The sequence below is a fragment of the Camelus ferus genome, chromosome 5 (assembly GCF_009834535.1).
Source record: "Camelus ferus isolate YT-003-E chromosome 5, BCGSAC_Cfer_1.0, whole genome shotgun sequence".
Taxonomy (NCBI): Eukaryota; Metazoa; Chordata; class Mammalia; order Artiodactyla; family Camelidae; genus Camelus; species Camelus ferus.
In genome coordinates this window covers 44,121,850-44,136,941 of record NC_045700.1, presented here as the reverse complement: position 1 = coordinate 44,136,941, position 15,092 = coordinate 44,121,850, and the positions used below count along the sequence as shown (strand labels likewise).

Genomic DNA, 15,092 nt, shown 5'->3' with positions numbered 1-15,092 from the left:
TTAGGACTAGCCAAATAAACTACATATAGGGGAGGAAGTGGTGTTCTAGGTGGAGTCACTGGGACAAAGAATACAGAGGATAGGTGACACAAATGAGTCTAGAGGGCCTTATAAATCAGCTTCTGGAGTTTGCAATTCATGTGAAGAGAATGGCAAGCCCCAGAGGGGGTTTTAAGAGAGAGGACATGACTACATGTGGAGTATGGGGAATGACTAAAGGAGGGTGGTGATGACTAGTACTAGATAGGCCTAGAGATGGCAATGGCTTGAATTATGGTGCTGGCATGAAGATGCAGAGATGAAGAGAACTGGTTATTCTAAGATGTTTAGAAGGATTTAAATGACAGACTTGGTCGTGTTCACTATGTCTACAAGGAGTAAGAAGTCAAAAATGACCTCCAGGTTTTTAGATTGGGCAGCTCTGTAGATGGCTAGGGTGGTACCAAAACACCCACTTGAGCACTAATACATTCATACATTTACACACACACGCACACATGCAATAACAGAAAAGAAGCAAAAGAATGAGTTTTTGGTGTGGACATTTGTGTGTCTGAAGTGCTTATAGACAGCCAAAGGATATAGTTCAATAAACAATTTGATACACAAGACAGAAGATCAGGCATTACCAGCAACTACAGACATTCCTATAGTTATGCAACACACAGTTTTCATCTTAGAGAGACAGTTTCTTAAGACAAATTCTAAAATTTCAGGGATATAAAAAGTTATGCGTTACATTTGGAATCACAAGTAGTATGGTGCAGAAATGAGTACAACAAAATAAAAGTGTAAGGAAGGGATTATGTACAATCAGAGGCTTTTTCCTTTTAATCTTCAGCTGTTGCCATGGCCGTGTGAATTCCTACTGTATTAGCTACTACGTTTACTAACAGTATAGACAAAATTTTCAAATATTATCTAATGACAATGTATACAAAGGTTAGATAAAGGGTACTGAAAAAATAAAAAGAAAGCATAGAGCTCCTGTGTAATATCTGTGGCTAGCTCAATATATTTAAAGCTCATTCCAATACTCTTCATGTAAAAACAGGGAAAGCATATGGTGCTTTCAGAAAACCAGTAAATATGTATCATGAAATGTTATACTACTTTTGAAAGAGGAGGGAAAAAAACATAGCAGCTAAAGATAGTGTTAGACTTGGCTTAGAAATAATGTAATTTACTACTAGAAAAAATGTATTTGTATTTCAAGGTTTCAGCAATGCTACTTACAGCTATTTAGCTTCTGGAAAATTCAGTTTGTATAAGAACTCCCAGGACAAACTAATACTGCATTAGAAGGAAGTATATGTAGAAAGCAATTAAGTCCATGTAATATGATTTAAGAAAGTATGGGAAAAGTGAGAAACACAGAGACACCACGACCAAGTGCCAAGAAACACCAATACTGACGGAACAGTAGAAAACTATCTCAGGCCACAAAATGAATAGAGAATCAACAGTGTGAAATGCTAATGAAAGTAAAGCAAGATAAGGTCCAAAGTGTTGCCACTGGCTTTCTTATCATGTACTCACAGAAAGGGTTCCCATATAATTTATCATGTAAACTGGGATACTCTTGAGAGTAAAAAAGACTGTTTTAAAAACTATGTCAAAATAACAAGCATAACTTGGAGCTGTCCTGAAAAAGGACATGTGGCCGCTGGAGTCATGGCAATTTTGGAGACAGAAATAGAATGATGGAAGCTGATGCTAGATTGAAGTGGGTTAATGAGTGACTGGAAGATAAAACAAATAGAAAACTCTCTCAGGAAAGCTGGCTATAGAAGAAAATGGGAGGCAGACTCATATACATCTTCTTCCCAAACATTATTCCTTGAAATGCAAACCATATATAACAAGCACAGCTAAACCACTTGGTCAAGAAAATAGACTCCAGACTCTTTTCAAAAGAGTAAATGCTTCTAATTCTTTTTAAGTTTTCCAGTTTATAAATTAAAAATACTACTTTTGTGAAAAATCCTTTTCTAATTATGTAATTCTATGTATAAGAACATCATTGATACAATTGAATGGTGAAGAATACTATTTCAAAAAAGAAAAAAGAAAGAGCAATATGTGTAGCTAAATCTCTAGAAAAGAAAAGGTCATCCTACACAAAGACAGAAAAACTATAACACAAAGCAGCTTTTAAATTTTCCTTTAAAAAAGTAAAGAGGTATATCATTTAACATAACTAATGTATTATTCTCCCACTATACCTACAATGGGAAGGCAGAGTTACATAGTGGGCAAGAATATGGATTTTGCGGACACCCAGCCTTACCACTTACAGCTATAAAACCATATAGATCATTGACGTCTCAACTCCTTAGCCACTGCCTCATCTATAAAATGGAAAAAACAGTATCTACTCCAAAGAATTACTGGGATGGTTAAATTAGATAATACATATAAAGTACTACCAAAAAAAAGCATGGTATATATATTGAGTGCTCAAAAGATGTAGCTATCATAATTATTAGCAAGCTCTTGTTATATACAAGGCATCATGCCCTGCACTGAGCACTATATAAATTTTCAGACTACGGTATCATATCTGAGAATAGGCAGACTATCACTATAAAAAGCAAATAAGAGCTGATATGCAAAAGGAGGCAACAGTAGAAAGCAAGTCTCAAGTACAAGATCTCCCATCCACAGAGACTGGAAAGGTCCTAAGATTTAATTTGAGATATTGTTTGTTGTTAATGCTTAGCCCCAGGTGCCAACAAGTGAAGACACAGTCCTATTAATGTTGGCCTGGCTGTGTTGTGGCTAAGAACAAAGATTCTGACCTCAGGAGATATAAAGTCCTTCTTGGCTCTGTCATCTACTAGCTATATTATCTATGGCAAATGACTTAATTTCTCTAATCCTAAATTTACTCATCTTTAAAGCAGAAATAATAATAATGCTAATCTAGATAGCTGTTCAAAAGCTTAACCGAGACAACACATAAACAGTATTAACAGTGCCTAGTACGTAGCAAATATTCAAATAATATAAATTATTTTAGGGAGGTAAAGTCAAGATGAAAGACCACAAAGAAATAAGAATGGGAGGAATTCCTAGAAATGTTATGGCAATTTGAGGAGTATCAACCATATAGTAGGCATAAAGGAAGAAAATTAAAGATTACACTAAAGGAACATATAAAAGGCAAGATTTATTCCAACTTTTAAATTATATAAGTATACACATATAAAATGTCTAAGGCTGCCAGTAACAAATTCATGATTAAAAAATAGAAACATATCTAATAAGAAAATGGTTAAATAAATTATGGCAAAGTCATGTGATATTACTACCTGCAATCATTAAAAAATATGTTCTTGACATGTACACTATGATAGCATATTTTAAAATGTGTATTTGTATCTATAAATATACTTATAACACAGAAAAAGACAGAAAAGAAACATCCCAAAATGTTAATAACAGTTATCTATGAATACAAAACTGTAGAAAATTTTACTGAAAATTTTCAAAAATTTTCTTTATCAGACATGTATTATTTTATATTTTTAAAAGCTACTTTTAAGCATAAAAGGAGTTTTAAGACCAGTTATATAAAGTACACTTACAAAAAGAGTGAAAATAATTCTGAGTTTACCTTGTAGCTCACTTTTAATAAGGCAACTTTCCATCATGTATAATAGCACAGTGACCATAATATCCAGCAGCTGACATTCTTCTGTTACCTGTCTGGCTAGCTCCTCATTGCTGAACAACTGAACACTAATATGCACAATTCTGTTAGACATTGTGTCTGATTCATGGCTTTTCTTCAGTGTTTTCATAATGAAAGCATAATGCTGAACAAAAGTTTTTGTAAAAGCAACCTGTAAAATGTTTTAAGTAAGAAGGAATAAAACAGTTTAACTTTGAGTTTTACAATACATTTTCCAATATATTATATTAGTATTTTAAAGCTATTATTAGCTTATGATGATGTCCAAGGTAATTGAAAAAATAATTTCAACAAAGATGGTAGTCTTATATTTTCCCTTTTTTGGATAATTAGCAAAATACTTTATTGGTTAAAAAAATGTTTAACATGAATTTAAAATTATTAAAGTTTTAAGAAAATTACAAATATGGTTTAAAAATACAAATCTTCACTTTGCTCAAAAATACATCAATTTACTAATGTCAAAGTAGGGTCTTTGTCCTGTGCTACTTTAAACAAAATCTAAAATCTCAGCTGAAAACCATTGCAGAATTGTTTATATAACTAAACCATAAGTCAGTCAATGTGATTACTCCAAAAGAAGTATCTTCTCCTATTTGATCTGAAAGCTGACCACTATTCTAACTAAATATGCTTCACTGTACATGTACATGCACATGTACTTTTTCTCTGTTTTTTTCCTCAAGCAGGTATAAAGACACAAAACAATGGCATTTTAAAGTGTCACTCCTAAAGAGGCCTTACTACGTAAACCAGAAGAAGAACCATAACTTACTGTATTTTGAGACACTAGGCTCTGCCATAATCACACAGTAGTAACAGATGGGTCCACACCCTCTGAGACCAGAGACTCACCTATCTACACGTGCCTATGAGTCAGTAACTGTTGTGTTTTTAATAGTTATGGCCAGCAGGTACTAACACCACGCTTTTTCCAGGCTTAACCGCACAATTGAAATTCATTTGCCCTCCCTTAAACATTTTCATAGCACCTTGTACCTCTCCTTCAGAGAACTTAACTACAGTTTGTAACTATATACTTATTTGTGCAGTTGTTATTTTTGTTTGTCCCCTAGCAATCCCTTTGGACCAAGTTTCATGCAGAAAGGCAACCCTTAGGAATCCTGCTCAATACTGTGCTTTTTATGCAAGCTCTGTTTTGACAACAAAGCTGAGAAATATACCAAAAAGATTTAGTAATGAAAAAGCAAAGAAAGAGCAGCGAAGTCCAGAAAGGAAGGAAAAAAATGTAGATACCTTGTACTCTTGATCTGGAAGCATGTTGAGTAAGAAAGTCACCATCTTCTGGGGGAATTCATACTTTATAGTCCAAAACAATAGCTCTTCTAAGAAACTTTTATGTTTCAAAACATCCATTATAGATTGATCTACATAAGAAAAATAAAATTTATCACCTAATGATTTAAGTTGTTCATCTCATATAAACCTTACAATAATTAATAACCCATCAATCTCAAACACCTGTAAGTACTTAACAAATAAGGGTATCTTTTCAATAATTCAGTGATAATGCTAACAATATAAAGCTAGGTTTCTATAATGTCCACAGTCTATACATAATAAAACACTTAATCCTTATAATTTAATATAAAGGAGTTACCAGAAAAGTAAGTAATTACTTGTCATTAAACATAAGCCATTTATCTAAAATTTCTACTAAGATTCAAAATAATTATCTTACAGGAATAATATTCATAGCACTTAATTTAAAATAGTAATAATTTTAAACTAAAAACATACTATTAAGAACATAAACTCCAAAGTTATCTAAATGTTTTGTTTTGAAAAAAAATCTTTATAGCATTTAATAATTTATCTATTCCTTTAAAATTATTCTTCATAAATTAAATACTGACTTCACTAGAGAAAATAATCACTAATGCATTGCCTACTCTAGCACACAGAAGCATTTACTTTTTTTGATTGGAATATACCAGGAAATGTATAAAGTATTAGATATGCTTACTTGCACTGGACTCAAGATGACCTTTTCATGCATAGAGGAAAAAGGTAATCAAAGAGGGAATAAAATTATCTACTGGAAAGCCTATTTCTAACGCCAAGTGCCACTCTTTGAAGGCTAGGCTGTCTCTAGCTTATCTCTGCCCCCTCGCCATGCTTAATCAACAGAAAGGTCTCAACAGGTGTATGATGAACTGAATATTTTTAACACTTCAGCTATCTCTTTCTCTCATTTTCCCTAATTTTTTCCCTTAAAAATGAACCAGAACATTCTACTAATCTTTGTTGGAGCAGAATATCTTGGGATACTGCTCTGGATCATCAGCTGTATATAAGGATGTCAAGAGGATACAGCATGTGTCAACTATGAATGGACTGGCTCCATGACAATGCTTAAGCAGGGATTAGAGTTAGATGAGAGATTTGAAAAAATACTATCACATCTACCAAAATACTCAGGTACAACCCTAAGTATATTACAGTTCAAGCTGTCTTGCAGGGTAACCCTGTATAGTTTCTTCAATTAACCCTACTCCAGTGTCATAGTTCATATTATTAAGTAATGTGTTCATATCACATCTCCTCAGGTAACGGGTCTAAAAGATTAACAACTCAATATTTAATCACTCTCTTGATTCTTTTGTAAAACATTGAGTTTAACAAGTTAAATACGCTCTAATAAGTTCTTCTGAGATATAACTTTAACCCAATTTTCCATTAATAATTGATAATCCACTATTTTCAGAATAATATTGTCATTAATCTAGAGACACTATGATTTTAACTACAGAAAGGCAAAAGTATCTGCTAATCCCCCAACTAACTCCCTTTCAATGGGGCCTTCAGTATAAGCCATATGTAGTAGGAATGAAAATACAAACATGATTACACTATACATCCATTTACTGGAAACAATAATTCTTTCTTTTCCAAAACTCAGAATTTTCTACTTATAAAACAGAAATCTCTTCCTCCTGAAATAGATCATTCTCAGGATACGGCAATGATTTAAAACAGAAATAAACCAGTCCTGCAAAAAATGAGGTAAAATATCTTTAAAGGCACACACTGACAGATTCAAAGTAAAAAGCAATAAAATTAGGGACCAAGTGAATCAGGTAGAAAGAATATAAAGATGATAATTAAAACTCAGAATGTAATCCACAGCACACATTGCTGAAGCCAATTTAATTCTCAAAATTCACTTGGTACTAACATGATTAAAAATTTCACATACTACCAAAAAAATAAAATAAAACCCTCACAGATAAGCGCTTCTGAAAGTACTTACAAAGCTGAACAAAACTAGTAGTATTAATTTTAGACTTCATAGTTATAACTCTCTGCAAGTTTGTATTAGCCAAAGAAAAGCCTGATGCTACCATAATTATTACATGTCAAGCACTGAAAAAGATATATCTACTTTGTTTCAAATAAATAAAACAACCTGAATGCACCAGAAAAGCTGTGGCTTCTACTAAAATGAAAATAGCTGCAGTTATGGACAATCCAATTTTTCCATCTTCAGACCAAAAGAAAAGAAAAGAAAAACCCCCACAATGCCTTCACTGTTGTTTTTAAAGTAAACTATATCAGTCTCCCAAGATATTTAAAGCATGTATTACGTGTTTTATGTGTTATGGAAATATGGTTAGAAATGCTTCCATTAGTTACATATGATTATCTACCTTTAAAAATCTTGATTAAATTATCATAACATTTGCAATGCCCTAAATCACCCTTAAGTCAAATGTGAAAGAGATTTTTGAAGAATCAATATGTGGTACAAACGCATGACAATGTTTAATCAGTTTAATCAGTCAGCTAAGTCCAGGCTATGCAACTCATGAGCTCAAAAAACTTGACTATCTAAACGAGGCCCTCTGGGTCTCAGCTCCTTCATTCTTAAAATTTAGGTTTTGACAATGTGTTAGCACCATGCCTCTCCTCTTGCCTGTCGTTACATATTTTCAACTCACTTTTAAACCATTTAATCAAATTCTTACAAAAACCAAACCGTTCTCTGGACTTCACATATTTTCAAAAGCAACAGAATTTCCATGTACATACTTAATCAAAAATGGTAACTGACCAAGTCTTAAATCTCTGTAGTACTTCTTACCCATAGAGGAAGGTAGAGAAGACAAATGATCCAATCTCATATGTAAAAAAAATTCAGGTGTGAAAGAAATAAACTTCAAGGTAAACTCTGCATAAAAAAAGCATCTTCAGAGTTTGACCAGGGTGAGAGGAAAGAACGACCTCTTACACCATAATATGTATTTTTTGGACAACCCTGAAGCTTAAACTCAAGTATATGCCTAACAATCTGCTGCAACTCAGGTGTGTCTCAAGGACTCAGATAAACACATAGACAACTCTGGTAAGTTCAAGGGCCAGGTAGCCATACGGATTTCTGATTTCTTTCAGGCAACCCAGGTACTCGGCTGGGCCATGAAGAAGTCTGGAAACATGCTGCATGTGTGCATCCTGGACACCAAACAAAATTTCATGACCTTTGCTAGCAGCCCACATTTAAATGCAGCAGCATAACTAACTGGGAACAGGCTTACAAAATGACACTCAGTTGAAACTGCCTGCTTGCTCCACCTTTCACGCAGTCCTAAACATTCCACAAGACACAGCACCAGAAGTAAGAATCTTTTCATTAAAATAATATTTTAACCTCTGAAGACTCTCTAAGAGACCATACTAACCCAGAAAATAGACTATGTTATGATCTAGAAAGCCATGGCAAAAATCCAGAGCACAGGCTGCCAACTAACAACAAGTACTCTAGAAACACTTTAAGGGAGGGTCAAGAATATACAATGATAAAGCATTTAAACTCTGGGATTTGAATCAAAGATCTATCTCTCAGCTGTTATGTCTAACATGCCTCCATTTCCCCATTCATAAAATAGTCATAATAAAACCTCCTTCATATGGTTACTTTCAGAATTAAATAAAACAATGCATGTGACGTGCTTAGCACTGTATCTTGCATATACAAAAAGTCCAATAAATGTTACTCATTATTATTACTAATCTATTCCCTCACTACAGGCATATCTCCTTCCTTCTTTGAGTAAATATGTATTGAGTCCTTACTAAGCCCTTAATGTGTGCAAAGTGTCATTCATCCTCATTCATTCTCACTCTCATTCTCTTTGACTTTCCCTATTTTCTCTCACACACACACTATCTCCCCCTTGCTTGTCCTTTTTCACTCTAGAAATTGCATACCCTAATTATAAACAGATGTAAAGTAAATTAAAACTTTACACCAAAAATGCTGGATCCGAGTCAAGATTCAATGAAAAATCTTTTTTTCTGGCTCAAATATAATATTGCACATTTTATGAAGAAAACAATAAACAAAATCTCAACAGTAAGGGTCTTACTTGCTTTTGATGTCCCCTACATTCCCTAACAGCATTTTCTCCATCATTAGACAAATCTAATAACGTAACGCTCCCTTCAAATGGCTTTGATGTCAATATGGCTAGCCAACCAGTGTTCTTAGTGATAAAGCATTTTTAGGAGATTTTTGCAAGGAAAAAACAAAAATATAAATACCTTTGGTGTTACTGCTTAGTTTGACCCTCTTTCTCTTGCCCAGACCTTGACTCCCATCCTGGTCCTCCTGGAGGAAAACAAAATTAGCATTATCTATAGTCTTATAGTCTTAGTCATGAATTTACACATTTTATATAAATATAAATATGCTTATTAATTATATTAAATATTTAATATAGGCATGCTTACATATTATTAATCAACAATTTTACTTTTTATGTATTTGCTATATAATAAAATATATTTTAATGCTGCTAACTTTAAACTGAAGATTAAATTTCAAATTAGAATCATAATTAAAACATAAAATGAAAGTCCTTAGGATTAAAAATATAAGAGTTCTTAAACTTAATCTGTGCTTCTAATGAAAGACTCTTAAACACTCCAAAATACCAAAATAAAATTTTCCTAACCTTATAAATAAAATCAAATGCACAAAGAAGCTAAAGGGGAGGGGAGAGCACATTAGCATAGGAATGAAAGAGAGCAGGGGAAGAGGACTAAAACAATGAATAGAGGAACAGCTTTGAAGAATCTAAGACAAAATGAGTTCAAGTTATGAAAAATAAGCACAGCATATTAAAAGCTGGAGATGACAGTTAAAATATAATAATAAAAACAAATTAAAATGTGCTTAGGAAAAAAATCCAAGAAGAAAATACAGACACATTTCTGCTCACATGTGATACATTCATTTCCGGAAAAAAACCTCACATTAAAAATGACAAGGCTTATGGAGAATAAAAGGGTGAGGGGCAGAGCACTCTAACTAAAGATTAAGTAACAAAAGCATTAACTGGGACCTGGGGAGAGCATTGGATACCCAGGTAAACATCTTGGAGTGATCTGGGGCTGTCTCAGGGGATGATGACACTGTACCACAACAACAGAGTGGGAAGTTAGCTGGCTGGGACAACACAGAGGGAAGAAGAGCAGAGAAAGCAGCCTGCTACTAAGGAAACCAATGTGAGGCTAGGGATGTGCCTCTTAGGGAGGGAGCCATGGGTGCAGGTGCTCATTTCTAATTTTCTTTAAATGTTGCAGAAAAGGCTCTTGCTGCCTTCACAGTTCAGGGTGTTTTCCCCTCCAGTTACAGGATATGATTCTACCCCATTATCCCAGCTCTCCTGAACTAGGAAAAGACTGCACAGGAATCCAAAACTTCCATGTTACACTGTTATCTTTTTCCTATCTTCCAAACATATATGAGTCAACCAGTATTATAAAGACATGTGTAGGAATATTTTGGAATACAGTCTGTTGTGTTAACCAAACATGTTAATGGCTGGTTAGAACTGTGGTACAAATTCCCAGATACTTTCTCAATTAAATCAAATCTCCAGAGCAGAAAAGCCTCAGCTTCAGCTGCTGTTTCACCTACTGGTGTAGCCTCCTTGGCCTACATACCACAACCAACATCAGGTTTCTGCCAAGTCCAGCATCAGTCCTCAGGACCAGTCTGGGGTTTCCCAGAGAGACTACTTAGCTCAGTTATTCAGCATTTACTAAGCACTTCAATATGCCCTCCCTGTTAATTCCCACCAAAGCCAGGCTTCTATGGCCATCTACTTGGCAGCAATACTGATGGTCAAACTACACTCTCTCCATCCTCTGCCACTGTCAACTTGCCCTTGGAAGAAACTCAGCCAGTATGAAATTTGGAGCCATAAAAGACAGAAAACAAGACACAAGAATGCCAAATCATGCCACAGGACCCAGAAGGTTCTAAAGTTTGAGATTTTAGCTAACAGCCATTTATGAAACTGTTCTCCCAGCCCTCAGAGAAAAGACCAAAAATTTTTTTAATGTTACATTCTAGGTTACAATTACTTCATAATTTCAAATATAAACTTCCTATGAAAATATGTCCTCGATCAAGCAACTGGTCATGGCAATACAAAGTTCTATAGATTTCCCAACCTTATACTCTAAAGGACAAGTAAAATTAGCCAAGCAATGGATTCCAGAAGAAGACAGCATGTACAAAGACACAACAATGAAAGTCTAGAAACAAAGACCAGTGAGTTGAGCTTGACATCATGGTAGTCAGCAAACTTAGCTAGGAAGGGAGATTACCTCCATCTAAACTGGTGGAGAAATGGGTACTCTTGTACACTGCTTGAGAGAGTATATAACAGAACAATTTTCCTGAATGGTAATTTGTCAATACACATGTCAAAAGGCTTTAAAGTGTATTTATCTTTGGAACAGAAATTCCAGTTCTAGGAATTTATCCTAAAGAAATAATCAGACAAGTGAATAGGGGCTATATGCATAACTACTCATCACAGTGTTATTTATAATTTTAAAAAATATCTTTGGCTTCTAACAGCAGGAAACTAGGTGAATAAATTATAGCACACATATACCCTATGAAGAAAAACACTAAAGCTCTATATTCACTGTAACCAGATAGATGTTCAAAAACTATTACTACAAATGAGAAAAGCATACTATGCAGAATATAGCATATGGAGTATGAAATCATTTAACTACTGATAATACACACAAATAAAATTTGTTAAATAAACTTCCCATCACAGATGTTCAAAACCACCATTGGTGAGAAAAGCAAGTTACAGAATACACTATATACAAAATCTGTTAGAAATATATGTTTACAGTAAGTCACCCCTAAGTGATAGAGTAATAGATAATTTTACTATCTTTTTATTAGTGTTTATTTTCTATTTGTTCAACAATGACTATGAATTACAGCTTTAAGTTAATAAATACGTTTTAAATACTAATTCTGATTTCTAATCCTAACTACAACAATCTGTTCAAGATGATGAATTACTATGTTATTTAGCACAAGTCCCACTTTTTTATTTTGAGAAAGAATAATACTTTTAACAAACAGGATATAATTCCAAGTGATGGGAATTTCAAGCATTAAGTCATTAATGAAGATGAAAACAACTCAGTTTATCGTGACCACAAGATGCTACCCATCCCAAATTCATGATGGGCAGTTGTAGTTCTTCCCCATTTATCCATGAGGAAGCAGTACAGAACCCTGGGAGAAAATGATGGTTCAATGGACAAGAGAGGAAGTAAATCAGGTGTAACTTCAACTCATACAGCATTTGTACAGCCCTCAGAAACACTTTCCAAACTTTAACTAGTCCCTGGGCAGAGAAGTAGACAACATTGCTAGGTGTGTTTCAAGCACAAAATATGTATACAGGTCCAAAATGAGAGAAGATCAGCCCCACGCCCCACCTCCAAAAAAAAACACATTCAAACTCCTAGCCTGCAAAATTTACAAATGGTTTTCAACCCAAATTAACCTTACTTTTCTTAGATGGATTTACGGGGCAGATGAAAAAATGTGAGCTCCATAAAAAGAAGTCAGGTAAATTCACAGCTGGTTAAAAAATACTCAAGAATGTTAATACAGAATACACAAGGCTAAAAGGGACATTTAACATAACAGGTTATAAAAATAAAATCCAAAGGAGATCTTGAGAGATTAGAACAATAAAATGAAACAAAGATTTATGTAAGTCACTGTAATCTGAGAGTGTATGCTTTAAATCAATTCTACAAATATAAAGCAAACAGGGAGCTCTAAAACTTAGCTATAAATCTGAAGGAAGGGGGTGGGGGATGGTAACCTGGGCATTTCATTTAGCCACTAGGGCTCCTGCCACAGTCTAGCATAGCTGCTAAAAGGCTAACAAAAAACCTTGGGCCTAAAGGAAGGCTTTATCAAAAGATGTCCTTATCACTCTGTACCAAATCAGATCATATATTTTAAAAGGGAATTAACAGGTAAAAGAGCTATATACAGCAGAGAATATTAAATAACTAAAAGTAAATATTTTAAAGGATGTCTTATGGAAGTAGAAATAGAAATATTTCTAGGTGAAAACAAGAAATGTGTGAAAATTATAATATTTAACACAGTACTGGGAAGTTCCTAATAATCAGAGCTATTTAAAAAAAAAAAGGAACAAGTTGCCTCATAAACTAGGTAAGCTCCCAATCACTGGAAGGGTTTCCGGAGAGGCTTACCAATTTTCAGGAATGCTATAAAATCAATTCCTGCACTGGAAAAGAAATACATTAGATATTTCTAAGGCCTTCTCACCAAAAGTTTCTGTGATTCCCCACCCACCCCTTAACCATTAAAGGAATATATGATAACGAATAGATTATTAAACCTTATACCTCTAAAAATAAATTTTTTCCTTTACCAACTCATCAATGAAAAGCCACTATGACTTTCAATTTCAATAATCCTGTTTTTGTTACAAGTTTGACAAATTAGTTTTAACTGTTCATTGGATTCTGTCTTGAATAAAGACAAGAGTATTAAGAGCACATCTACATAGTAACTTACTTCGTTTTGTTAAGTAATTATTTCTCATTTATGTAAAAGTATGCAGAACAGAAGAATAGAAGTAAAAAAGCAAAATTAATAAACAATGGTTAGTTCTAGATAGTACAACTGAAGATTTTCTTTTTTATATCATTTTTTTTTATTTTTCAAGTTCTCCACAACGGGCATGCATATTTTCATAGTTACACAGAGGGAAAAGTGTTTTAAATTATTTCATTTGTATTAACAGCTAAGACACAGAGTACATCAAAGACACAGAGATTAATGATCTACTTCTTGCACACAGATAAATGGACATTGCTTATGGTAATTTCACAGTGAATATAATCCTTCCCTGAGAAGTTATCTTGATCTAGAAGATCCTATTTTGTCTAAGAAATTCTCTATTACACTCACGTACATATAATACTAGAGATAATTTTCTTCTGAACTGAATAATATGGTTATAAATAAATCTAAACAATAAATGAATCAGTATAAATTTACATTTTAAAATACTTCATAAAGTTAAAATATGCCATTTTATTTTCTTTTTGTTTCCATTTAACACAAACAACATTTTCTACTCGTTTCATATTAGCTATACAAAAAAAGAGTAAGAAATAGAAGTATGGAGAATGTCATGTGTATAAATAGCACTGCTGAGTACATAATGTTCTGTTACTCTAGGGATAGCACAGACAAATACCTGACACAACTTGTAGGAGTAAAATAAAGTAGACTGTAATTTGTACCCTCATTCAAATAAAACTCTTTACAAATAGAAAAACTTTTGCTGCTGTTAGAGTTTCAAACTTGTTTCTTCATTTTTAAAACAAAGTGGTAGATTTGGTTACCCCCTAGGGTCTCCTCCAACTCTAAATTCTCACATTTTTTAATTGTTATAATTCCCTCGCTATACTAATTTTTGAGATATCACTGCCCTCTTCTCATCCTGTATTCCAATCTAAATAATTTGTTAAATGGTAAGAGTGAAGTCATAAAAAGTTTGTTCAATAATCTCATGGGTCTGTAAGATAAGAGTGTAGAAATTCCAATTCTTAAGCCATATTCAGCTCTTCACTAAGTTTCAAATATAAATACTAAAAGCAAATATATCATTTGTGCTTACAGTTGCAAATAAAACACAGTAAGGCTTTAAAAGCTTTAATAAAATTTTGTGCTTGCTTCAGCAGCATATACATTAAAAGCTTTTAAAAAAAAGTCTTAAATGGCATAAAACAGGTATTGATTCAAGAACATCTGAATCCAGGTACTATTCTATCATACTCTTTCGATCTGCTTTTTCCTTTATCTATTCCATCCTTTATTAAATTACTGCTTGAATTCTTATTTATATATGTAAAAGTGCTTTGAAAAGAATACAAGTACAGTACAAATTTTAAATATTAATGTCATTAGTTTTTAAGTGAGTGGGTGGAAATTCTTATATTCATATTTTACTCATATTTCAGAATACTACACAGCAGACGGAAAGAAAAGAGC

At 33.5% G+C, this 15,092-nt stretch overlaps 1 protein-coding gene across 1 annotated transcript in view; it reads right to left on the bottom strand.

Moving 5' to 3' along the window:
* Positions 1 to 15,092, bottom strand: part of UBR3 (ubiquitin protein ligase E3 component n-recognin 3) — a 185,355-nt gene that overhangs the window by 133,173 nt on the left and 37,090 nt on the right. Inside the window, 3 exon segments of the mRNA XM_032479658.1 lie at positions 3,620 to 3,848; positions 4,955 to 5,085; positions 9,260 to 9,326. Of these exon segments, the coding sequence (XP_032335549.1) occupies positions 3,620 to 3,848; positions 4,955 to 5,085; positions 9,260 to 9,326 (427 nt within the window).